This window comes from Sinohyriopsis cumingii, chromosome 1 (assembly GCF_028554795.1).
Source record: "Sinohyriopsis cumingii isolate HCF-2022 chromosome 1, ASM2855479v2, whole genome shotgun sequence".
In the NCBI taxonomy this organism is placed as follows: Eukaryota; Metazoa; Mollusca; class Bivalvia; order Unionida; family Unionidae; genus Sinohyriopsis; species Sinohyriopsis cumingii.
In genome coordinates, this window is record NC_142961.1 from 26,217,546 (window position 1) to 26,243,163 (window position 25,618).

A 25,618-nucleotide genomic window follows, 5' to 3' on the forward strand; every position below is an offset into this window, starting at 1 on the left:
AAATTACTTAATTGAATTGAAGATTTTAAAAGTGGCAAACAATTTATAACTCACTGGATTAAAATTCAGTATTTTTCGGAAATTAGGATTTTATATTTCATGATTTTATTCACCTGCCTGTAATTGTGTTAGAATAGTCAGGTCAGCTTAAGACAGATGAAGAGATTTACAAAAGTTGGCCAGGAGTTTTTACTTCATATGAGTGAGTTGTTTTATCAACCCAATTTCGATTGGACAGAAATGACAACTAATGGATACATTTCCTTTTTCCATATTCAAATATGCACATCATTTTGTCAAATCAGTCCTTTGATGGTAACTTGTTGCTTTTCATACTGTCCTTACATGTACCACAATCATTGTTAGCCTGACTGTCCACCAGAATAGCTCAAGATTGGTGCTGTCTGGGTCAAATTTGGAAAGTTATTCTTAAAACTGACTCTACATTATGTAATTTCTTGAGATATTTCTGTTGTTTAGAGTTTTGGCATTTTAGGATATAACACACACTTAGATATCTTAACAAACTTTAAATAACAAAATCAATCCGACCTGTTTTATTCCACATGAGTTCTTTTATACTGACTAATCCAAGTTACAATCTATTAATTTCTTTATGCCTTCCTGAATTGATGCTGATCATAGATATTCAATTTCATGTTGAATTAAACACAGAATCCAGACAAACCCTGCTTAAAGAATCCAAGTAATGTTATTTGTTAATTGTAAATGCTGCTGGAGCTCTATAAGAATCCAATCCTAATCCATTACCATCTTTAATCCTAATCCATTACCATCTTTAATCCTTTCCAAATTACTACTGATCACACATAGTATAATCCATTGATTAATTTTAGGTTTATTTGGAAAGCTTTATCTTCTGAAACATTTGTGCAGTTCTTTTAATTGCTACATTTTATTAACTTGATTATTGATTGGCTCATATAGAGGTTATTGCTCTGAGGTGTCATTAAACACACACAGACACATGCACACACACACACACACACACACACACACACACACTTTCATCACTAATGGAAATGGAAATCTGATATTTCTTAATCTCTGTATAGTATTACCAGCATTTGATTAAACTTGCATTTAAAAAAATGGCCATTTTTTGTGTTGCATGAATGAGTACTTAAAGGTGTTGATGTAATATCTTACTGGATTTTTGTGACGTATACTGCAGTGCTTATTTTATGGTTACTTTAATCCAAGTTGGAGATCAGAAAAAACTATATTTTCAGCAACATCAAACAAAAAACACAATAAATGAGTAACAAACTTGAAAGGCAAGTAGTTTCTATAAATGATATATTTGAAGTAAATAAGACAAGAATTTAATTGCATTTTTTTGATAATGGTGTAATGTTGAATAGGTTTTGCCTTTTATATCATTGTAGGTAGACGAAGTGGAAAATGACACAGAGAAATTACTACAGTTGCTTGCTTCTGATCACAGTATCAGCCATGTACTGACAACACTGGCTTTGATTAAGGGACCTTGGTCCATCATATACTGGCAGGTAAACACACTTACCAATCACAAAATCATGTTGCAGTCAAATATGCAATTCATGGCACTAGTTTACTTTGCGTATAGTCAGCTCAAACTGACATATGAATAACAGGATTACATACAAGACTAATAAGAAGAAAATAGCTTCCTCACATCCAAATTCCCAGCTTATGGGCATAGAAATGTCTGAATAAAATTTGAAAAAGAAATTTGAAAAGTTGTAAAATGTGCACATAACAGATCTGACTCAACAAAATAGTTTCTTTTTTTTAATTTTAATTATTTTCTGTGTTCATCCTATATTATATATATTTTTTGTGTTCATGCTATATTATATATATTTTTTGTGTTCATGCTATATTCATACATATTTAATTATTTTCTGTGTTCATCCTATATTATATATATTTTTTGTGTTCATCCTATATTATATATATTTTTTGTGTTCATCCTGTGTTATACATATTTAATTATTTTCTGTGTTCATGTTATATTATACATATTTAATTATTTTCTGTGTTCATGCTATATTATACATATTTGTATTTTAATTATTTTCTGTGTTCATCCTATATTATATATATTTTTTGTGTTCATGCTATACTATATATATATTTTGTGTTTATGCTATATTTATACATATTTAATTATTTTCTGTGTTCATCCTATATTATATATATTTTTTGTGTTCATCCTATATTATATATATTTTTTGTGTTCATCCTATATTATACATATTTAATTATTTTCTGTGTTCATGTTATATTATACATATTTAATTATTTTATGTGTTCATCCTATATTATATATATTTTTTGTGTTCATGCTATATTATATATATTTTTTGTGTTCATGCTGTATTTATACATATTTAATTATTTTCTGTGTTCATCCTATATTATACATATTTGTATTTTAATTATTTTCTGTGTTCATCCTATATTATATATATTTTTTGTGTTCATGCTATACTATATATATTTTTTGCTATATTTATACATATTTAATTATTTTCTGTGTTCATCCTATATTATATATATTTTTTGTGTTCATCCTATATTATACATATTTAATTATTTTCTGTGTTCATGTTATATTATACATATTTAATTATTTTCTGTGTTCATGCTATATTATACATATTTGTATTTTAATTATTTTCTGTGTTCATCCTATATTATATATATTTTTTGTGTTCATGCTATATTATATATATTTTTGTGTTCATGCTATATGTATACATATTTAATTATTTTCTGTGTTCATCCTATATTATATATATTTTTTGTGTTCATCAGATATTATTTATATTTTTTGTGTTCATCCTATATTATATATATTTTTTGTGTTCATCCTATATTATACATATTTAATTATTTTCTGTGTTCATGTTATATTATACATATTTGCATTTAATGATATTCCAGTACTGTTCAGAACTTTCTATGTTGCAGAATTCCTCCAAGCACTTATGGTTTGGCAGAGATGTATTTGGTCGTCGCAGTTTGCTTTGGCATCTTCCAGAGAATGAGTCGGATGTATTTGCTCTATCATCAGTTCAGATTCAGCCAATGGTAAAAATATTTAAACTTGTGTAGTTATGGCAAAGTATTCTTGATATCTTGACTACAATAGCAGACAGCTAGACATTAATATCACAGAAAGACATATGTATGACTGTACAGTGGTGATACCAGTAGTGATGGTCCACAGCAGCAGAGAGCAAGACATGAGTATCACTGTATAGTGGTGATACCAGTAATGATGGTCCACAGTAGCAGACAGCAAGACATGAGTATCACTGTACAGTGAGTGCAGTGATGGTCAACAATAGCACAGATAGACAAACATATAACTTTACACTGGATTGCACAATAGCAGACAGCAAGACATGGGTATGACTTCACAGTGACAGTAGTGTTGGTCCACACCTGCAGACAGGAAGACATGGGTATCAGTTTATAGTGGCATTAGATGTCATCCACAGTAACATACGCCAATATTCACCAATATGTGGCTATCACTTGCCAGTGGCAATATAAAGAAGTTGTATTACAATGATAATAGTAATGGTCCACAACAGCAGACAGCAAGACATGGCTATTACTTGCTAGTGATGACCCACAATAGCAGACAGCAAGACATTGCTAGCAGTTGCTACTGATGACCTACAATAGCAGACAGCAAGACATTGCTAGCAGTTGCTAGTGATGACCCACAATAGCAGAAAGCAAGACATTGCCAGCACTTATTTGCGATTACCCACAATAACAGACACTAAGACATTGCTAGCACATGCTTGTGACAAACAACAATAGCAGACAGCAAGACATAGCTGTCTCTTTCCAGAGATCTATCAGACCTGCTAGCCAGTATTGATTTGAAATTCCTCACCTGCTTCCAAAACGGAATCTGTTCTTTGTCTTAGCATGGCTCAATTCAGATATAATAATAGGCTCATTAGCCTGGTCCTTGCTGAAACTGTATAAAACCTGTTTCTGGATAGCCTAGCTTAAGCATGCAGGGTGAGTGGGTTAAACATCTTGATCCGAGACACCATGGAAGCTTTAAGCTGGTATATATAGTCAATTTCGACAGATTTTTATCTCAAGAATTTAGCTTTGCAGTGACAGAACCTGAATCTGGTGGGTCCTGTGGCTGAAGTTCAGATGACCACCAGATCCAATTAAACCAAAGACAGCCTCTCTGCATTGCTGTAGTCACCAGTGGATATTGACTTTGACAAATTTTCAGTAATCATCCTCTTAACCTCATAGAGCAGCCATGGTTCACATGACTAGAGGCTGTGTTGTTTTAAGCAGGAGAGTGGGTCATCATTCACATAAGGAATCCAATCTTCCTTCCTTAGATGGATACCAAAGGTGTAGGTAGGATGCCCAGCATTCCCTCCAGTGACCTTTTCTCATGTTAATGTGATTGGGGATTGTATTCAAAGGAGAAAGCAAATTTTTCTAATTACCTCATAAAGGAAAAGAAAGATTTATGCAATAAAGCTTTCTTTTAACTATTAGTCAAATGTACATATGATACATTTACATGGACCTTCACTCAGTTGTTCAGGATGTCCTCATCCACAATGACTGGAATACCTGAGGAAGCACTTTGATAGCAAAAAGCACATAGAGGTTGGGAAAATTAAGAACTCACAGCAGATTTCAGCTCTGGAATATTTTAAGCCATTGACAGAAGACCTGCAAGCTACCAATGCTGAAGCATTGTTTGTGAGTTTTCTTGTTGAACACAATCTACCTTTATCAGCTGGAGACCATGCTAAACATTTGTTCCGACAAATATTCCCGGACTCAAAGATCGCTTCACAAATTCATGTCAAAATTCACTCATTTTTATCCCTGTTTTCACTAATTGCGAGCCTGGAGGGTTGGCAGCTATGCTCATGTCATTGGTTTCATTTCTAAAAACAGGTTACTGCCTATAGACAACCAAAAAATAACTGTCCACTCTCTATCCATAATTGACCTGTCAATAGAAGTCAAGCTGCAGGACCCAGTGTGTACCCCTGTCAATAGCAGTCAAGCTGCAGGCCCCAGTATGTACCCCTGTCAATAGCAGTGAAGCTGCAGGACCCAGTATGTACCCCTGTCAGTAGGAGTCAAGCTGCATGACCCAGTATGGATCACTGTCAATAGGAGTCCAGCTGCAGGACCCAGTATGCACACTGTGATACTATCTGTGGTACATGAAGGCTGTCCATAGCAGCTGTTAAAAAATCTTTCTGCTTGCTAAGGCAGGGAAGTAATGCATCAAGCACTAGCTACTTGGCTAAAGGGTCTATTAGATCAGCAATCTCCGATCTCTCTCAAGATAAGGTAGAACTCATTTTTACTTATGAAATTCCTTGAGCCTGGCCTTTGAACATGTCTCAGTTCAAGACATTGGATTCATTTTCCCATGCTCAGTCTATTTTCTCAAGGTTTTCTTTGCATGACATGGCCACACAAAGGAGAGAGCTGAATCTTGTCTGGCTATTGGTAGCTGCCCAGACATTTACCTTGCCCAGTTCATGACAGCACAACATAAGCACTGGGCATATCCTTGCAACGTTCACTGAATTCACCCTGGAAACTTTTGAATATAAGACAATAGCCAGGTATGGGATCCCACAGGGATTATCATTGCATGTGTATACATGCATAATCTTTGGTCCTGCTAACTTCAAATTAGGAGAATGGGTGGTGGTTGCATACACAAGCATTTCCTTCTCCTCTTGGCTATTCTACTAATTTTGATGGGGTTGACTGGTGTATTTGAAAGAGAAAAGAAATTTATTAGTAAATTATGTTTTCCCCCTAAATACTTATCTAATCATATTACTCTCCCTTCCATCCTTCCCTCACAGATGCATGCATTCTGGGTACAGGATTTGCTCAAGCATCAACTAGTAAAACTTCTGATATGGGTGGTCAAATAGTGGGAACAAGGATGTTGATCCGTAAGAATTAATTCCCATGATTCATATGCCTTATAGATGGAAAAACATTTTTCAGCTTTCAGGAAAGGCTTTATTCAAAAGTAGCAGAGAGTAATTTTCAGATGTTAATGTGATTGGTTACATATTTTTGAAGAAACATAATTTAATAAAAGATGTTCTTTTCACAAAAATTCACTTCCTTGCACATAGATAATCTTCATCAAGGTTCCATCTATGTGGTAAGAGTATCAAATAATGTGAATTTGTTTTTGTCTCATATTATTAAAAATGTTTTATTACATTAAATAGAGTTTTTAATGTATGTTTTAATTGGAATTATTCTTCAACCATTTAAATCACATTGGCATCAAGCAACAATGCTTACAAATTAGCAGAAATTTGATCTCTTTGGTTTGACCTTGTTCTGACAAACAAATTTTTCTGTACCTATATTCATATGTAAATTAAAATACCATATATTGCCTTTCTGTTGGCAAAATCTGAAAAAATAATGACTGGCTGAGCTTTATTTTAAACTTTCAAAAATATGTGGTACATTGTTACTTTCTCCAAAGGGGCCATAAGCTGTGAGTGCTTTTTGTATTTCCACTTATTAGTAATCATACTAATCAAGTTGGCTGCATTAGTAGGTACATACAGAATAGTTTAACAATGATACCAACATAAGTATTTCAGGTTTCCTGTTTAAATAAGAAATGGTCCCATAGGTCAGATTGTAGGATGAATATTTTATTTAGAAATTCGTCCCTGTACAAAATATGAGTAGAATCACAAAGCAGTATCCAGATCTTTGTTTCCCTTATTTTCCAGACTTTTTATGAAGTGCCATCAGTGGGTATATTTTGTTTAGACTTGAGTTCACCACATTCAACCAGACAGTATCCTGCATTTAAAGTAACTCTGTTTCCATGGAAAAATGCTGTCTGGCCAGGAACATCAGTTCATGTCACAAAGGGAGATAAAAACATCCAGACAGATACAACTACAGACTTTGCTGGTGACTTACAATTACCATCATCTGAAGGAGGTAACATGTCTCAAAGTACAGACCACACAGATGGTAAGGAAGTTGCTTCAAAATTATACCGTGATTATTCCAGTCTCAAGGTGACCTTTGAGATAAATTTAGAAATAGAGGTCGAATCGAGAATGCCCTTGATATGTAGAGAGATAGTACAGGTATCAAAACCACACTGTGACCAGGCTATAATAGGGCCACAGGCCTATCTGAAAAATTTACTTGAAGTGGATGACAATTTTAGAATGATTGTACAACAGCTTATTGATGTCCTGCAAACAGCTGTGAAAACCAGAGTTTTCAATCAGCCAAGAAATAGTGCAGGACAGTGCAACCATAGAAGAATTGAAGAAACAGCATCAAGCCTGAAAGATTTTCAGTTGAGTACAAATAGATCTGATTGCAGACATGGTGCAGCTGATAAAGATAAAACCCAATCGGATGGAACAGAAGAAAGTATGACAGCTAAAATACATGAAAATGACAATACAAGTTCCAGTGGGCAGTTCGACACCAGTAATTGTGGTAAAGATGACAACACAAAAACTGAAGGATTAAGGATTGTGGTATGCAATGTGAAAAGCTGTGAGAGAAATAATAGCTCAGGAAGTCAGAGAGAATATTTGGACTTATGCATGGCAGAGTCAGTAAAGTCTTCAGGGCAGGCAGTAATGGTGTCCGGTCAGGCTGCAAATTGTCCAAACATAGCACACAAGGAGTCAGTTATGAAGTCTGCCAAAGAAGACAATTTCATTGAGCAGACACATAATTGTGAGAGGGAAGGAAGAAACAAATGTACAGCAGATGAGAATTTAGATCACCAGTTAGATAAGTCAGAGTTACCAGCCAAGTGTTTGAATCAGTCAGATTGTACTTCAGACCACAAAGATGAGTGTATTGTATCGGATGCCAAGGTGGCTATTTTGTTCTCAGGAGGATTAGATTCCACTGTTATAGCGGCCCTAGCAGACAGGTAAATCATAGATAATTGGGGAAGGAGGGCTATCACTGTGTAAAATAGAAATGGAAAAATGCTTAAATAATGAAATAAGGCTTTTCGGATGGATGACCTCATTTTTGTTGTCGATAAGCAATGAGCAGATTGACTCTTGGGTCTCTGTGGATGAGAGTTGCTTTTTCTGTGCCAAGGAATCATAAAAGGAACAATTTTATGTGGAGAATTTACTCTAAATTATGAAACATTCATGAGCATACAGTTTTTGCATATTTAGCAAAGATACTGATGATTTTAAAATATTTCTCATAGTAAAGACTATGATATATATTCATGGTTAATCTTTACTTGATGTTCATTTTAAATTGTGAATACCAGTTTGCTGTTTATTATCTCACATCTGGGATGTATTATGATACCCTGTGTCTGTCTATATGTCTGTCTATATGTCTGACTCATTGTAACTGTTTTAACAGCAATATCTTATCCATCACTGTTGCACTGCTTTTTCTTTTTCATGGTGAAAATCTCATCTGTTTGATGTGAATGCATCCTTCCATAGAGTGGAGAATTGTTAGTAAGGCATAGTCCACTCATGTACCTTGCTTGACCATGTGCAAAACAGTCAACTTTTTCAAGAATGCCGTGATAATGGTTGTGTCATTCATAATGTGACCATAGAAAAATTGCCTTTTGCAAGATAAAAACAAAATTGGTTCGTCATTAAGCACTATTTCATCTAGTGTTACATTCATCCATTTTATCTTCTGTTTTTTATGCCAGTAACCCTTGCCCTTTTTCAGTAATTAGTTCTGGAAAGATTCTCATAGGTTACAACATTTTATCCCACCATTTAGGGGTTATGGCTAATCCCTCTTATTTTCAAAATAGCGTTAGTTCAGCTGTAAGCCTTTTGTGTTGTATTGCAACATAGGCCCTACCTCAATTAATAGGAATTCATAATTCCTTTAAATAAATAAATTGATTAAATGTTAAGTTGTTGTTTTTTTTTTTCAATTTCACAGTTGTATTTTAATATGATGAGTCACATCGTTATTGCATGTATCTGCATTGCTCCTAGAGAACAGTCAAGGTTAACCAGTGAATGCCTTCCTTTTGAAAAGAATAAGAGTGAGAAGACAGAAACTCCTCATGAGTTTTGGAAACAATCTCCAAGACTCATCCTCAGCCAGATCGTCTGTTTCTTCCTCATTACTCTGGTATCAAGGAAATATTACAGAGGTTCTCTTCAAGCCAAGACATTACCTGATGGCATGAAGGGTGGTCTGTTCCTCCCTTTACCTTGAGACCTATGGTCTCTGCCTCTAGATACCAGCTACATTCCCCAAAGTGACCCATTAAACCGACCCATTTGGATGCAGGTTACAACAGGAGCCTGGGCATACCTTCCATTAAAACAACTGAAGTCATTCAACAGAAAGACTGGCTTCTGAATACCATAGCTTCTCATACTGACTTGTTTTTGGCTGCTTTGTTTAGTATGCTGAAGGAGGCTGCTCAGAATCGAGCTACATTACAATACATGCTAGAAGCTGTGGCCAAGCCATCCCATCATTTACTTTCTGTTGCAGTTTCTTAATTGGTGGAACTTCTACACATCCACCATGATACTGTCCTTTACTCCTCGAAGGTCTTACTTAGCTTTAGTAAAGATCTTCTAAGGGGGGCTACTCTGTAGGAAGCCATGACCCTCTTCAGAGGATTCATTCCCACAGTATTTGGACAACTGGTCAATCCACAATGTTCAGATTCAATTCCTGGGATCTATTCTGTTGTTGGTCAATAGTAACTCTTTTGACCAACCTTAAGAAGCTGGAACTCATTCCATCTCTGACTTTGTTTACATGGGGATGAACTTTCTCATGAACCAGAACTTAGCCTGGATTCCACTGGATCTGATAGATTGAATCCTGATACTCTTAGAGGTGCTGTGAGTATAAACATCAATGTCTGTTTGTCTTTACCTATCCCTACTGGGAACTTTGAATACTGCTGTGGATCTGGTTCTCTTAAGATGTATCAATATCTGCCCTATACAGTTTCTCCTTCTTGCAAGGTTTAAATTGTGCACAGAGATTTTCTATCAGCTTTGATTTCTCATGCACCAGAAACTCAACATCATTTGTACTAGCAGATAAATTGTGATAGATTCCTGATTGGTGTCACCATACATGCATCGAATCCACACTCCTATCTCTTCACTGATGCATCATATTCCAGTTGGGGCACTCACGTATAGCTGGAGGGTGTAATTCTCTGTCATCAGATTTGTCCCTCCACATCAACAGTCTAGAAATGAAAGCTATATTTCTCGTATTGCAAGGGGGCATTAACAGTAAGGGGTCAATGTGTCATGGTTTCTTTGGACAACATGTCCATCTTTGACATCACAGAGGCACACATATACCTTCTTATTGTGTAGAGGTTGGAACCTCCTCCACTGGGTCATCTCAGAGAACATCACCAACTAAGTTTGCCACATCCTGGGGAAGAAGAATGTTTTAGCAGACAGTCTGTCAAGGTCAGCCAAAATCGATCCTCGTGGAATGAGTTCTTCACCAATCAGTAACAACCCGTTTCCTCACTATGGGGAAAGCCTCTGGTGTACTTGTTTGTGCACCAAACTCAACAACAGACTTTCCTATTATGTCTCTGCTGTCCTGGACTAGAGAGCATGGGCAGTGGACACATTCAGCTTCCAGTGAATTGTCTGTTTGTGTATACCTTCTCACTGTTCCAACTGCTACTTCAGGTTCTACAAAGTCCAAACTTCAACTGCTCATATCATTCTTATAGCCCCACTATGACCCCAGTAATCGTGGTTCACTGATCTTCTAGACCTGTTGATAGATCAACCCAGGTTTCTACTACACAGGTGGAATCTTCTGTCACAATGCAGGGGCTCCATCCTACACATTCTCCACCTTCATGTTTGGCTTCTCTCAAGACTCATTTTATGCCCAGATGGAATTTATCTTGTGTTTTATGGTCCTGAAGCAAAACCCCCTATGAACCATTGGCTGAGGCTTCCTTTCAGGACCCCACACTTGACATCTGCAAGAAGACATTCATACATTGTCTGTTGACACTGGCTGTCTTTGGTTTAATGGCAATTGCGATTTTGTTTCTCTCCTTTGTCAACTGGGATTATTAACCAAAAGTCAGTTACCTTTGCTAGCTCCATCACCTGTAGAGATTTCCGGTCACTGTCAAATTTGTGCTGGAGATGACCAAGGTAGGCATTTATACTTACTTAGAGCACGGTGTTTCTATCTAAATGCCTCTCAAAAGGGAAAAGAATCGATTGGAAACGTCTTTTTCTTCCTCTTAAGGGGCTCTGTCCATATTTTGGTTCCACTAGGTCATGGTGGATTGTCATTACAGTCAAAAGAGCTTATCAGTCCATTACCAATGACAATATAATAAATACTGATGTTTTCTTAATTAGTTTTTAAATATTAAAAATCAAATCATGTAGTTGAATAAATTTAGTCTCTTTTGTCACTAATTCAAACTCAAATTAAATTTCCCTGACTTTTACCTATATCTTAAACTGGCAGTTATGAAAGACTTTACTTTGCAACTTGGCCGACTTGGAATGTTTTATTTGCCTGATACATGGTTTTAAGGTAGATATTTATTTTATTACCTTTAGTGACTTTGGCCATTGCTAGTGCCAACATAGACATGGATGGACAGTCATTAAAGCTAAGTTTTCACATATAGATACACAGGGTCAACATTTGGGGGATGCCCAAGGTGTAACACTGGATGGTATATCATAAAACCCTTATGTTATCAATTAAAAACTTCAAGATGACATGGAGCACATTAAACGACAGGATAAAAGTTAAATTTTTCTGTACACGGAATAAACTGAAAGTATAAAAACATTTAAATAGTCAGCAAGATGAATCATATTGAAAACTGCTAATTGTGTAATTTGTATGAGCATAGTGTTATGGGATTTTTGCAGGAAATAACACATTGGAAGAAATATTTAGTTGTCAAGACTAAAGCAGTGTAATATAGTTTCAGTCAGTCATAAATTCATATAAATTATGTTTAGATTAGTGATAAATTAGCAGATTTTTTATTTGTTGCAGATATGCCACATAGACTACATTTTAAAAAATATTAATTAAAAATGTTTGTTCATCGTATTATTGCTGTTATTTGTTAATTGTTTTCCATACTAGGTGTGTGCCTACTGAAGAGTCCATTGACTTGTTGAATGTTGCTTTTGAAAAGCAGCAGCAAGAGCCAAAGGAAGGTGACTCTGAAAGGTAAAATTTGGTTCTGCGAATAATACTGTGAAATAAAATCAATAAATTTTATTGTAAACTGCTGGAAGAACACGACAAAACGAAATATAGAAAACCCATTTTGAATTTTCTGAAAATTGCAAATTGATGCAGGGGTCCTAACATGAATTTATGCTTCGTTGATCGGTTATATCGTGCCAAGGAAATGGAAAGTAAGTGCCATCACCAAAGACATGCTTAGGCAGCTGATGTAGGCTGGCACAAACATTAGATTATAAGTATGATACTCATCCAACTGAGCTACCGTGAAAATGAATTTATATGTTCTACATACTTCTTCTTTCACAGCAATAAGAAACTGAAGGAAGAATATTGTTAAGTGACTTCAGTGATATAAATATCATCAATTTCAAAATTGTTAGCTCTGGATAGACTGGAAATTGGTTACAAATTTTTTAAAATTTTATTGGAATCATACAGGCAAGAGAAAAAGAATTAGTTGTGCAGCTAAAGTTTTATGACTACCTACTTTTCTTAGTATCTAGATTTGCAGCCAGTGTGGGTATGTGAGAAAGCTTGCCAGTAACATCTCGGTGGTCAGTGGTTCTTCCCGGAATTTTCACAGGTTCTTCCTCCACCATTAATACTGGCCGCCATGCATAGCCTATCGTGTGCTGAAAAATGGCGTTAAACCCAACAACAATAAATCTAGATTCGATTCAATTTGTCTGTCAATCTTAGGAAGCATGCTACTGCAGTGAAGTAAAACCATTTGACATAAATAAAATTTTGTAGGCTTGTTTCTATACATATGCAAATGAACTGTTTAGATTTCTGTGTTATTTAAAAGATTTTGTAAAAATTATCATTACATTTAGGCACTTTTGTAAAAATTATTACATTTAGACACTTTTGTACTTTGGTTTTGGGAAAAGCTTTTTAGCAAGATTATACAAAAACATTTGACCTCATGAAGTAGAGGTTTTGTGTGCATCTCATGTCACTTTACCTCAAGAAGTAGAGGTTTAGTATGCATGTTGTGTCATGATCTTTGCAGATAGAGGTTAGTATTAATGATATGTCATGACCCTGGCAAATAGATAATATTCATGTTTTTGTCACTTCACCTCAGCAAAAAAAGGTTAGGTATTCATGTTTTTGTCACTTGACTTTGGCAGATAGAGGTTTAATATGCAACTTGACCTTGAAAAATAAAAGTTAGGTATGCATGTTTGTGTCTCTTGAATGTGTGTGTCACTTTACCTCTGCAAATAGAGATTTATTATGCAGGTTGTGTTATTTCACCATGGCAGATAGAGGTTTAGTATGTATGTTGTGTCAGTTGACCTCAGCAAATAGAGGTTTTGTTTGCATGTTGTGTTACTTGACCTTGACAAACTGAGGTGGAAAATGCATATTTGTGTCACGTCACATCAGCAAATAGGGGTTTGGTATGCATGTTTATGTGCATATTTAGATGACCTGATTAGGTTCTTGTGTAATTTAATTAATATTTGCAAGCTTTATCAGGTTTTCAGGACTTGTATCTTTTTTCTGAACTGGGGATATGCATGTTTTTACAAGCAAAAATCTAGTAATCTTATTGGCTGTTAGGCAAGGAATATTTCAAACCCTGCGGTCTCTGAGACAGTTACAATCAAGTTAATCTTGGTGTTAATAGTATTTCCTTTACAATGATAGAATTGATGAGTTACTTATTTTAGGGCAAGGAAGACACAGCCAGTAGATCAAGACAGATGGAGTGTACCAGACAGAGTGACAGGGCAGCTAGCTCTTCAGGAGCTGTCAGAACTCAATCCAAGCCGCAGATGGAACTTCATTGAGGTAATTCAGAAAAACATGTCTGCCAAATTGAAACTTGTTATTTTGTTAATGTAAATATTTAAAAAATATAATAATATGCTTGAAATTCCAGGAAAATTTTGCGTGGAAGTTTTAATGCCACTCTGTTTGTTTTAAATTACTTATAAAAATTCAGACATTTCACACAGATAGTGTGATGTAAAGTATCATGTTTCCTTAACAGAAATGCTGATGTTGGCAGTGGGGTAAATTTATATGACTTCACATTTGTTTTTCCTGATTGGTCAAATTGCAAGTTGCTGCCTTTGTTAAAAACAGTATAGCACCCTCACATCTGCATGTAATGTTATATAATATTCTAGTGGCTTACCAAACAGATATTGGCCATTGTTCTGCTCAGAGCTGACATTCCTGCTCAAGTATGCATCACACATGACTAATCATTGTCAAAATGTCCTTACCATCTGTCCATCTTTTCTTCTATCCATCCACCCTTCTTTTGTATTTGTCTGCACCATTGTTTTTCAGATGAGTTTTGGCAGTAAATATTATCAGGAAAAATTAAGTGCCTCAGAACATATGATGTACACAGTATGTATGGATAGACGGATGAATGGATGGATGTATGTGTGTGTGTGCATGTCCGTATGTATGTATGTACATATGCATTATGTATGTATGTATGTTCTATGATTTGTATGATTCCAATATTTTAAATTCATATCAATATTCTATTATATATGAATAAAACCTCTTACTGAGATCTTGTACTTCCACATACATGTAAAATTGTACATTCTTACAATTTGTTTATTGCCTGTATAATATTGTACACAAAATTAATAATTAAAAGTCATCTAATAAAACAATTACTGACTTTAGAATTTAGTTGATACAATGATTTATTAACCCAATAAAAATTATATTCACTGAGTATTATTTATCATGGGTTGATAATTCCTTGAATCAACCAAAATCAAAAGGCAGTAATAATTTTCCTACCACATTTTACTCGTATTAAGTTGTACCATAAAAAAAAACACAGAATTATACATTTGCCACCACAATTTGTAAAAAAAAGTTCATAAGAATTACACAAAATTACACATTTACATCCACAATTTTCAAACAAAATATTTTCATAAAAATAACATTTTACATTTACCACCAGACCACTCCGGTGGCCTAGTGGTTAGAACATCTGCCTCGGAAGCGGGAGGTCGTGGGTTGGAACCCCAGCCAAGTCATATCAAAGACTTACAAAAATGGTACTAACAGCTGCCTCAATAGGCGCTCAGCATTAAGAGGTTAGTATTAGGACTGGTCGGCCTGGTGTCAGTTATACATTTACTTCCACATTTAGTATATATACTCACTTTTAAGTTCGATCCAGTTGCAAACTGCATATGCTGACAGATTTGGGTCTATACATTTTGTTACGACTAATCAATAGAACAAACAACATAGACCTCAATCTGTCAGCACATTATGCATTGGCAGATATGGATCTATGTTGTTTGCAGATGGACCTTATGTCAAAAACAAGATTATATGGTAACAGAAATAAAGTTATGTCATTCAAACATAAACAAAATTTTGCATTCTGCTTTTTACTGGAAATGTAGCATTTTTTTAAATCAAAGTTTAAGGTTGTTATTGTTTAAAACAATATTGACACATATGACATAGTTTTATATGTATTGCAGGTAAATGTCACTCGTGATCAACTGCGAGAAGCGAGGTAAGCAAATATGAAATTTACACCTGCTTATGCTTTTTGAATTACTGTCAAATTAGTTCAGGACACAGAATGCTGATAATTTATCTCTGTACACTCAGTGTTGAGGCTAAGGTCCATTATACTAAACGGTTTTATTGTTCATATAAGGGAGTTTTGACTATGATAATAGAATTATGCATTACCAAGAAACTTCAAAGCTATGTTTTTCAACCAGCATTCTTCCATGATATGAAGATATCTCAAATTTTTATTTGCTACCTTTTAGCAACTTAATAAACCAATGTGTTTAGAGTTGTAATCAAGCTAGCTAGATTTTGCATTTGCAAATCCATTGCACTTGAACATTTTGTCAGGGCAATAACTCAGTCCAGCCACCTCATAGATGTATTAAGAAATGGTTGGAATGCTAAGTTGTGCAGTTTCTTGGTTGTGTGTCTTACTATTGTGATGTGATCTTGTCGTAAACTTCAGAGCAATCAACAATCTTATAACAATTTTGTAACATCTTGCATCTTAGTATAAATGTACAGCAATCTCCCCACCCCCATTGCCAATTAAAAAATGACACTCATTACTAAAACTTACTCAGCTGCTATGACATGTAAGTTTACATACCCATGGTATTGACCGTACATTCACACAAACATCTTCTGTTCAACAGAAAAAAGTGATTTTAGTTGATATTTCATTGAAATTAAATACAATTTAATCAATGTTAAGGATAATGTTATCACTGATAGATATCATTTTATTAAATATTTTAAATGTTTACATTTTACAGAGCAAAACAATCTTTCAATACAAAGAAAATTTTTGATGTGTGTTTTACTGGAACAAAGCAAAACAGTCTTTCAATTTACAGAAAATTATTGATGAGTGTTTTGTTGGAATAGGCTTCGGAGAAGGTTTGTCTTAAACTAAATATGATTATAAAAGGCAGTGATGGAAATAATATAATGCCTTTAAAATAAAGAAAATTAAGGCACTAAGATTCCATCCAAATTTCCCTGGTTGAAGATTACATACTTTCTATAGTAAAACACATTAATAATTTGTTGCGGAGTGAATTTGAATCTTTAATGAAGATTGCATGGAAATGTAACACAAAATTACAACCAGTGACAGATAATACATTAATGAGAATTTTTTCAGGTTTTGTATAATTTTGTTTTCTTGATGAAATTGTATTCTTAATGCAATTTTTTCATTTTAGTATTATTTGTCAATAATAGCAGAAGCAATTAATGTTGTAACTGCATCATTGAACTTCATTCTCTCCCTGATTTCATCGTCCTATGCTACTTGGACATAATAAATGACTTCATAATATTGATATAATAATCTAATGCCATAATTCAGAACTGCACAATAAATGTAAATTTGACAAAGAAAACATCTGTTTAATCTATTTTTGACAACTGTTCATCTCTGTGGTTGCCATCAAAATTGCATTTTGTAGACTAACATATCCTCGCTTAGTGACAGTCATTTAATAATTTTTAAACCTTAAAGTGCATAGAGTTTAGCAAATTGTTTATTATTAAGAAATTTAAAACTGTTTGGTGTTAAGTAAATTGCTTATGTTGCTTTAACTTTAGTAACATGTTTACTTTTATAGTTACTTTAGTGTCCTAAGCATAAAAATGGTATACTATGCTGATATATTTTGTTAAGTAATACATGTATATTTTGCTGTGTTTATTTTCAGGACAAGACATATCCGTCACCTAGTTTACCCACTGACGACAGTGCTTGATGACAGCATAGGATGTGCTGTCTGGTTTGCTGCAAAAGGAGATGGAATTCTGGGAAATGGAACGCGGGCTGGTCAAAATATCAGGAGTACAGCAAGAGTATGCTTAAAATATTCAGCACACTATATCTTTATCTTCATATCTGTTCCTCCTTTAAATATATTCCCCAATCACATTAATGTTAGGGAATATAAGCCTTAATTCCTCCTGAATCTAGCCTTCCCAAAGATAAAAATGTGTCTTTTCTGTTTATAAAACTTTAGATCAAGGGCCATAACTCTTGCCAATTACCTCCCCTTGCTGGCTTCAGGTGGCACTGGTTTGAGCTTTTGCTATAAATGGTGCTCTACAGTTTTGTATTTTGCATAGGGTTAGGATTTTAAAGAAAAAGAATTTCCCTTGCTTTCCTCACTGGTTATACTGGCTATTTAAAAAAGACCTTGTTTATCTTAGGTATAATTCAAAGAACCTTTAATTCCCTTTATTTTGGTATATGATTGATGGGTGTAATGTGGGTTATAGAGTATACAGCTTGGCCTTACTCCAGATGTGCACCTTTCAAAAAAGTGCTAGCTCCACTTGGTCATTTTCACTTCCTGAACTTCAGAGATGAATTGTATAAAAAAAGAGCTGATAACTTTTTTTCACATTTTATATATTTGGTAATTCATTCACTGCACTTTCAGAAGCTGGTATTGTCTAGTCTGGCAAAATTCATTTTCCCTATTTTAATAGCTGCTATGGTTAGTGTACTTAAGACTAATTCAGGCTGATTTTTTAGCACAAGGGAGCATTCATTTTAGTTAGCTGTGTGTTTAAATCATGTACAATTTCCAAAAGTACAATATCCAAAGAAATATCATCCAGATTACATTAATGTAGCATAGAGGTATGCCACCATTCTCTCCATTGTACATGTTTTAAATGCAAACAACTTCACCTTACATACATCACTCTTTCAAAAGTACATAATAACTGGTGAGCGCCCCCATATGAACTGACAACTTTGTTGACTTCGCCCCCCCCCCCCCCCCGCAACCAAGTGGATATTTGTGCTATTTTCATTCTATTCATTGAGGATTTTTTTAAAAATTTGGATGTATTATGGATGTATTAAGTATAATTCTACAGGTGGTGTACATTTTTTAAAAAAAGTTTTTACCATAATTATGTGAACTTTTATCACCTATTCAGACTTATTTTCTGCATTCTCTAACTGCATGGCATGACACAGCTATGTTGTATTAGAATGCACTGAAGTTTGTGTTCATGCACACTATTTATTTATTACCCCTGGTATAGTGGGTGTCTCTGATACTTTAATTCAGTTAATTATGCATTTCTTTTTATCCTTCTCTTTCTTACTTTGTCATTGCTGGTGATTTTTTTCGAATTTGCAGTCTATGCCAGCAATGCATATCCTGTCCTGACCCTCAATCCTCCCTTTGGACCACCTGTGCTGTTCGGTGGCAAGATAGAGGAATTGTGCAGGCAGGAAGTCCAAGAACTACCCCTTCATCAGCCCTTATAGACCATAGCCATCAATGACATGGTAACCAAACACAAGGAGATACAAGATCATTTGTTGCTCAATCCAAAAGCCAGCTGTAATCCCAATCTTCTGCATGAAGACAACCTGCTAATAAGTTTTGGAGATGTATCGGGGGGGCATGAAACAGTTTCTTTACCCTCATGCCTCCACTCTCTTGGCATTGACTTGTTTCTCTGACTGCCCATAGACAACTATATGGTAGGTGCCTGACTCTTAGTGTTAGATCAGTCTCTTCCCATGAATTGAGTGGGTGATCCAAATTGTCTCAGAGGGACTTTGGTTCTCATTTTGCCAGCCCCCTTCTTCCCCTCCATTTCTGATGGAACTGTCAGACTCATTAAAGGACACACTTTTGTAGCTGGAGATTCAGACACTTATCGAAAAGCAGGCAGTGTAGAGTGTTTATAATCCATTCTCAAGATTTTCCCTCCAAGCATTTTCTGGTTAGGATGGTCAGTTGCATTCACAGATGGAGGTCATTCCACTGTCCAAATGAATTTGCCATCTGTCTCAATCTGACAGACACATATTTTCACATTCCTTTCTGTCCTTTCTTATGGAAATACCTGAGGTTTATATATCGAGGAAATTGTTATCAGTTTTGCACTCTCTCCTGGTTTGAACATAAGTCCTTTGGCTTTTATGAAACTACTCTCTATTGTATTGTATTCCCTGTTTTGTATGACTATTTATTTCTATGGCAGCATATATAGATGACATCCTCCAGAAACATATGATCAATTCTATTCTAATCAAATGAAAGATTACTCTGATGTCCCTTTTACATCATCTTGGTTTTCTGATCAATTGGAAAGTCCAACCTTTGTCTATCACATCAGTTTCTCCATCTGTGTACTTCAACCTGTATGCCTTCCCTACCTTCGTTCTCACAGAATCCATTCCAAACACAAAATAGATGACAACCAGGGAGTTTCTGCAACTCCTCAGTCTGTTATGTACAGCAGTCGATTTTATCCTGCTGGGTTGCTTCCCAATGTTCCCTTTTTGTAAATAACCTTGCTACCACAAGGGTGTCCCTCATCAGTGCTACTCGATTACAGGATCACTACAAGTTAAATAGTATAATTCCTCGACAGTGATACATCCAAGGTTGACACACAACAGGAATTCCTCTCAACAGCTGCACCCAGATGGGACCTTATGTACAAATGGAAGCATCTGTGGTTGAGCAACCCATCTGTTACTGGACTTGGACACTCTCAGTTGGGTCCCAAAGACACAGGTCTCCACATGAGTCTTTTGGAGATGAAAGCTGTCATCAAAGCCTTTCATTCAAACTATCTTTAGAACAAGTGTTCCATCCTAACCCAGACCATCATCTCCTTCATGCCTAGTTCTTGTCCAGAGAGCCTTCAGAAGAAACAAATCAGCCAAGGTTTGCAGAGGAAAGTGGCACATTTTTAAGGACTGGTGCAAAGTTGAAACATCATCCCTTTGAGTGCCTCTGTCCTCACAAGTAACTGACTTTTTTCTTTGCTTGTTTAAGGAAAAGTGTTTGGTTCAGATTACTATTTAGTGGACATCCCATTGTAATAGTAAGGAGGACATAACTGATTGTTGTCTGTCTTTGACATAATAAGGCCAAAATCACTCACATTGTTTTCCTAAGTGGATTCTTACCTGGGTTTTGTCTTGGCTGAATGCAAACAAATTCAAGCCTATAGCCAGGACCTTGCTGAAGCTCCTTTCATACAAAACCTGTTTTATAATAGCACTCACTTGGGCTTGCAGAGTCATTGATCACACACCCTCACTGTTGACCCAGCCTACCTTCAAGTTCAGTCAGATGGCTCATTGGTCCTTATGACAAAACCCAGTTTTGTCATTAGGAATTGGTTGCCATCAGTAGTCAGTCATAAAGTCATTATATATCCTTTCTCCTTTATTGACACAATCCAAGAGGCTTTCAAACAGGAGCTGGTATGTTTGTTCAGATTTTTTCTGAAGCAGTCTGAGCAATTTTATGGACCCCAAAAACTCATCTATCTCCCAGTTAAACTTGGGATTGAGGACATAACCCCTGAAGCCTTCTATAATGGTTGAAGTGGGTAATATGCAGGGGATACTCTGACATATTACTAAAACAGTCACCTCATGCAGATCTCTGTTCATCAGATAAGAGTAATCTCTGCCAGCCTAGCTTTGGATGTCATATCTCTATCAAAGATATTGTCATGGTCATCAGTTTGCATCCACAGTCAACCTTCTGAGTTTTATTCATGAGACCACTTAAGATGATACCAGCATAGCCTCTGGACATGCACCTTGTGCAGGTTTCACAGGATTTGCCAAACTTAAAAGCATATTGCCTCCAGTTGTGCTGCTTGCAGTTAGGAGAATGGATTAATCAATATTCTTCCTTCAGAGGTTAGCTGTGGGTATGGGTTGGATGCTCAGCATTCCCTCCACCTATTACCTATTCTCTTAACATTGATTTGATCAGGGAAAGTATTTGAAAGAGAAAGCAAATGTTATAGTAAATTATGTTTCCCCTAGAATACTTACCCAATCACATTACTTTAATACAATCCCATCCTCCTCGCAATGTGACCATCTCGTTACATATGGCATGGGGAAGTAAGGGTCAAGAGTTATTGCCCTTTGTCTACATATTATAAACAGAAACAATGAATTTTTAACTTTAATCTTTGGGACGGCTGGATTCAAGAGGTAAGAGGGATTATAATCCCTGATGTTAATGTGATCTGGGAATTTATTCTAGGAGAAACATTATTTGCAAAAGAATTTGCTTTATGTTAGGTGTCATGCACCCACTGGCATATTATGTATGTATAGGGTTTTAGAGAACAACAACACCATCCTTGTTATTTAAGGCAAAAGTTAGATCTGGCAGAAATGGAAAGGTAAACAATCTGGTAAAATATATATGTAGATTAACTCTTCCAAAATAAAAATAAAGACATACTCCTACAAGATAACGTTACACATGTATAAATTCTTTAAAACCCCATGGCATGGTCAATACACCTCTTGTCTCACCAGCATATGTATAGTAAGTTGGAATACCATTTCTATGGCAACAGTGATTTTGCCATTAAGTTAAGATGAAGCTTTTAGCTCACCTGCCCAATAGAGGCTATGGTAGAGACCTGTACCTGCCCATAAGGGAAAGAGAGCTTATGGTATGGACCTGTACCTGCCCATAAGGGCAAAAGAACTTACTGTATGGACCTGCACATGCCCATAATGGAAAGCATGTATGCATACAACATAATAGTAATAATTACACTTATACCTCTCAAGGGGTTGGCATGTATGCATACAACATAATTTTATAGACCTGGATCTGCTGGCATATTATGCAGTTTCAGATCTAGGTTTGTGTAGTTTACAATTGGACTAATTATGGTACTTCTTCTGTATTTATGATGTGCATATTTTTGATAGTCATTTTTTTGTTTACATTGTAAGCTTTTTTGCAATATGTTGCTTCTTTTAATAAAATATGTTACTTTCTTGACACTTTTGAGTGTTATTGTGTTACTTTTTTGGCACTTTCAGGTGACATGTTACTTTCTTGACACTTTCAGGTGACATGTTACTTTCTTGACACTTTCAGGTGACATTGTGTTACTTTCTTGACACTTTCAGATGATATTATGTTACTTTCTTGACACTTTCAGATGATATTATGTTACTTTCTTGACACTTTCAGGTGACTGTGTTACTTTCTTGACACTTTTGAGTGTTATTGTGTTACTTTTTTGGCACTTTCAGGTGACATGTTACTTTCTTGACACTTTCAGGTGACATGTTACTTTCATGACACTTTCAGGTGACATGTTACTTTCTTGACACTTTCAGGTGACATTGTGTTACTTTCTTGACACTTTCAGATGATATTATGTTACTTTCTTGGCACTTTCAGGTAATTTTGTGTTACTTACTTAACACTTTCAGGTGATATTGTGTGGTATGGGAGCTGATGAGCAACTAGTTGGATATGCCAGACATAGAGTCAAGTTTAAGTGAGTAAATAATAAAAATACAACAAGCACTACATTATTGATAATAATTTACAAGATTATCAATAATTTGTAATGTTCAATTGTTTTCTAACACACAGGGTTAGTTAGAAATTAAGTCTTAACATTCCAGCTAAGTGTAAATGTTATTCTGATACAATCACTATAAATTATAAAAAAATGGCGTTCAGATGGTTGATGACATTAATATTTAGAAATCTGCTGATATTACAATAGTATACTCCTCTTATAAGCCTAATAGTTACCATACATTGTGGATGTGTGTGGTAAGGAAGAACCGTATTGATTTAGGGCTGGAAGGGGAAAGGTTAAAGTTCTTGGTTGAAAGAATAGAACATTTTGTCCAGATAAAACATTAGTTAGATTTCATATATGGACCAAACATTGTGGATGGCTTGCACTTGGGGTCAGAAAGAAGCCTATTGATATTCATGTCAAAATGTCAAAGGCCATGGTCACAGTGACTAAAAGAAGATGAATAGTTGCAACACATCGCAGACCTGGACCAGACTTTGTGCATGGCTTGCACTTGGGGGATGGAAGACGCCAATTGATTGGAGTCAAGGTGGTGGTTTAATATGTCACTCATAGTATTCACGATTACTTTAGCTTTAATTAGAGCCTGGGCTTTATGTATTTTGCTGTAAAGGTCTTGTATGTGTAGGGAGAATGGATTACAAATCACATGGTGTGAAGGACTAATGCAGGGTGGTATTTAGGATATGTGATTGTGAAAATCTTCCTGCCCCCAATTTAAGAGTTCCTGCTAAATTTTTAGTTCAGTGTCCAAAGCAAAGCAATTAATTTGAATTGTGAATATTGTGTTCCAAGAAGAATGCAATATTTATTTATTTATATATATATATATATATATATATATATATATATATATATATATATATATATATATATATATATATATATATATATATATATATATATATATATTTTTTTTTTTTTAAATGTAACATTCCTCAATGGATTTGTCGTCCTTGTGTAGTTGTGATCACATGACATATTTCCTATGTACTTAGTTCTGATGGGTTACTAAGTAAGGTCAGAAGAGCAAATGATATATGGAGTGGCTAGCTTGGTAGGACAGTGTGTTAAATGGCAAACCCAGTTAATCTCTGACATTTAATGATTATTTTAGCTGTAATACTTCTTATGACATTGAGAGTGCAGATGAGTCTGTCAATAAGCATTGTGACAGTGATCAAAACAAATCCTGTATCAGATGATGATAAAGACCATGGCGCTAAAACTGAGGATCCATTAGGGTTAGCACTGGCTTTAAAAAAGCTGTCACCAAAAAGATAATATTACATATTACAAAGGTAGTAATATTGACATAAGTGGATGTTTGTGGGGGGGTGGGCTGAAAATAATTAAAATTTCGCATTCAAGTGAAATTTGTTAGGTGACTTTGTCATCAGTGACTAGGATTTTAAACAGAGAAAAAACCCAACAAAAATACAGTGGACATTTTTATTAAATGAGGACAACTAATCTGAAACACACTTATATATTGACAACTAACATTTGTGTAGTACACTCCACAATGTGTTAAATAATGTACTTGTATATGAAAAATCCATGAATTCGAGTATTAAGATTATATGTTAGAAAATTCATGTATCAGTCAAATCCCATTAGAAAATACAACTAACATATATGTATAAAAAAAATGGTAGTCCTCGTTTGATCTATATCCAATTGTCAACAAACACGTTTCACAAAACAGTTCACACTGATATCGTAGTAGCACATGGCTGTATAGTTATTTATATGCTACATGTACTTAAATTGGCTTTGATTTTGGTCAGCCAGAGACAACTACCATGATGCTGAGCTACCAAGGGAATGAGAAATAAAAGCATGAACAGATTAAAAAGTTTAACATTCTTGCAAAGATGTCAAACCTTCATTTAATTTGACGGACTTATATCTATTGTTTCCAGATGTTGGAACAATAATTTGGGTTTCACACCGCAATTGGTAGCAATCGTGAGCATGAACTTTTTGTTGCAAACAGGAAACTTTCATGGCACAATAAATGTTCCAATCACTATGAAAATAAAAAATAATTTTTTTTAAAGTTTGTTGCTGACTTCCTTTGACCAAAGGTCTTCAGCTTGCTGTGATAAAGATACATGTGTTGAAAGTGCACTAAAGGCCCTCTTTAAAGGACCAAACAAATGCTCATTGTTATTGCTGCAACAACATCAATTAATTGTTGAACACTGAGATAGAATTTTTTTTCTCCATTTGCTTAGTATATATATTCCCATTCCTGCCTTCAGAGGTGGTTGACTGTAGCTAGTCAGGTATCATGAATCTTTTGGTTCTATTATGGCATACAGTACTAAGGCCAGACATCAGCATAAGCGGATTATGATATAACAATGCTGTTTTAGGATGGTTTGTCAATATGAACAAAGGATTTGTTTATGTAATGGATTCC

At 35.2% G+C, this 25,618-nt stretch overlaps 1 protein-coding gene across 2 annotated transcripts in view; it reads left to right on the forward strand.

Annotated features, from left to right (window-relative positions):
- LOC149806575 (asparagine synthetase domain-containing protein 1-like) overlaps positions 1 to 25,618 on the forward strand; it is a 53,026-nt gene that overhangs the window by 13,262 nt on the left and 14,146 nt on the right. For both annotated transcript variants that reach the window (XM_089954857.1, XM_089954863.1), the window contains exons 3-10: positions 1,410 to 1,532; positions 2,980 to 3,099; positions 6,807 to 7,987; positions 12,190 to 12,276; positions 13,980 to 14,100; positions 15,786 to 15,820; positions 17,529 to 17,673; positions 23,069 to 23,136. In XM_089954857.1, coding sequence (XP_089810983.1) covers positions 1,410 to 1,532; positions 2,980 to 3,099; positions 6,807 to 7,987; positions 12,190 to 12,276; positions 13,980 to 14,100; positions 15,786 to 15,820; positions 17,529 to 17,673; positions 23,069 to 23,136 — 1,880 coding nt within the window. The remainder of the gene's footprint in view (positions 1 to 1,409; positions 1,533 to 2,979; positions 3,100 to 6,806; positions 7,988 to 12,189; positions 12,277 to 13,979; positions 14,101 to 15,785; positions 15,821 to 17,528; positions 17,674 to 23,068; positions 23,137 to 25,618) is intronic.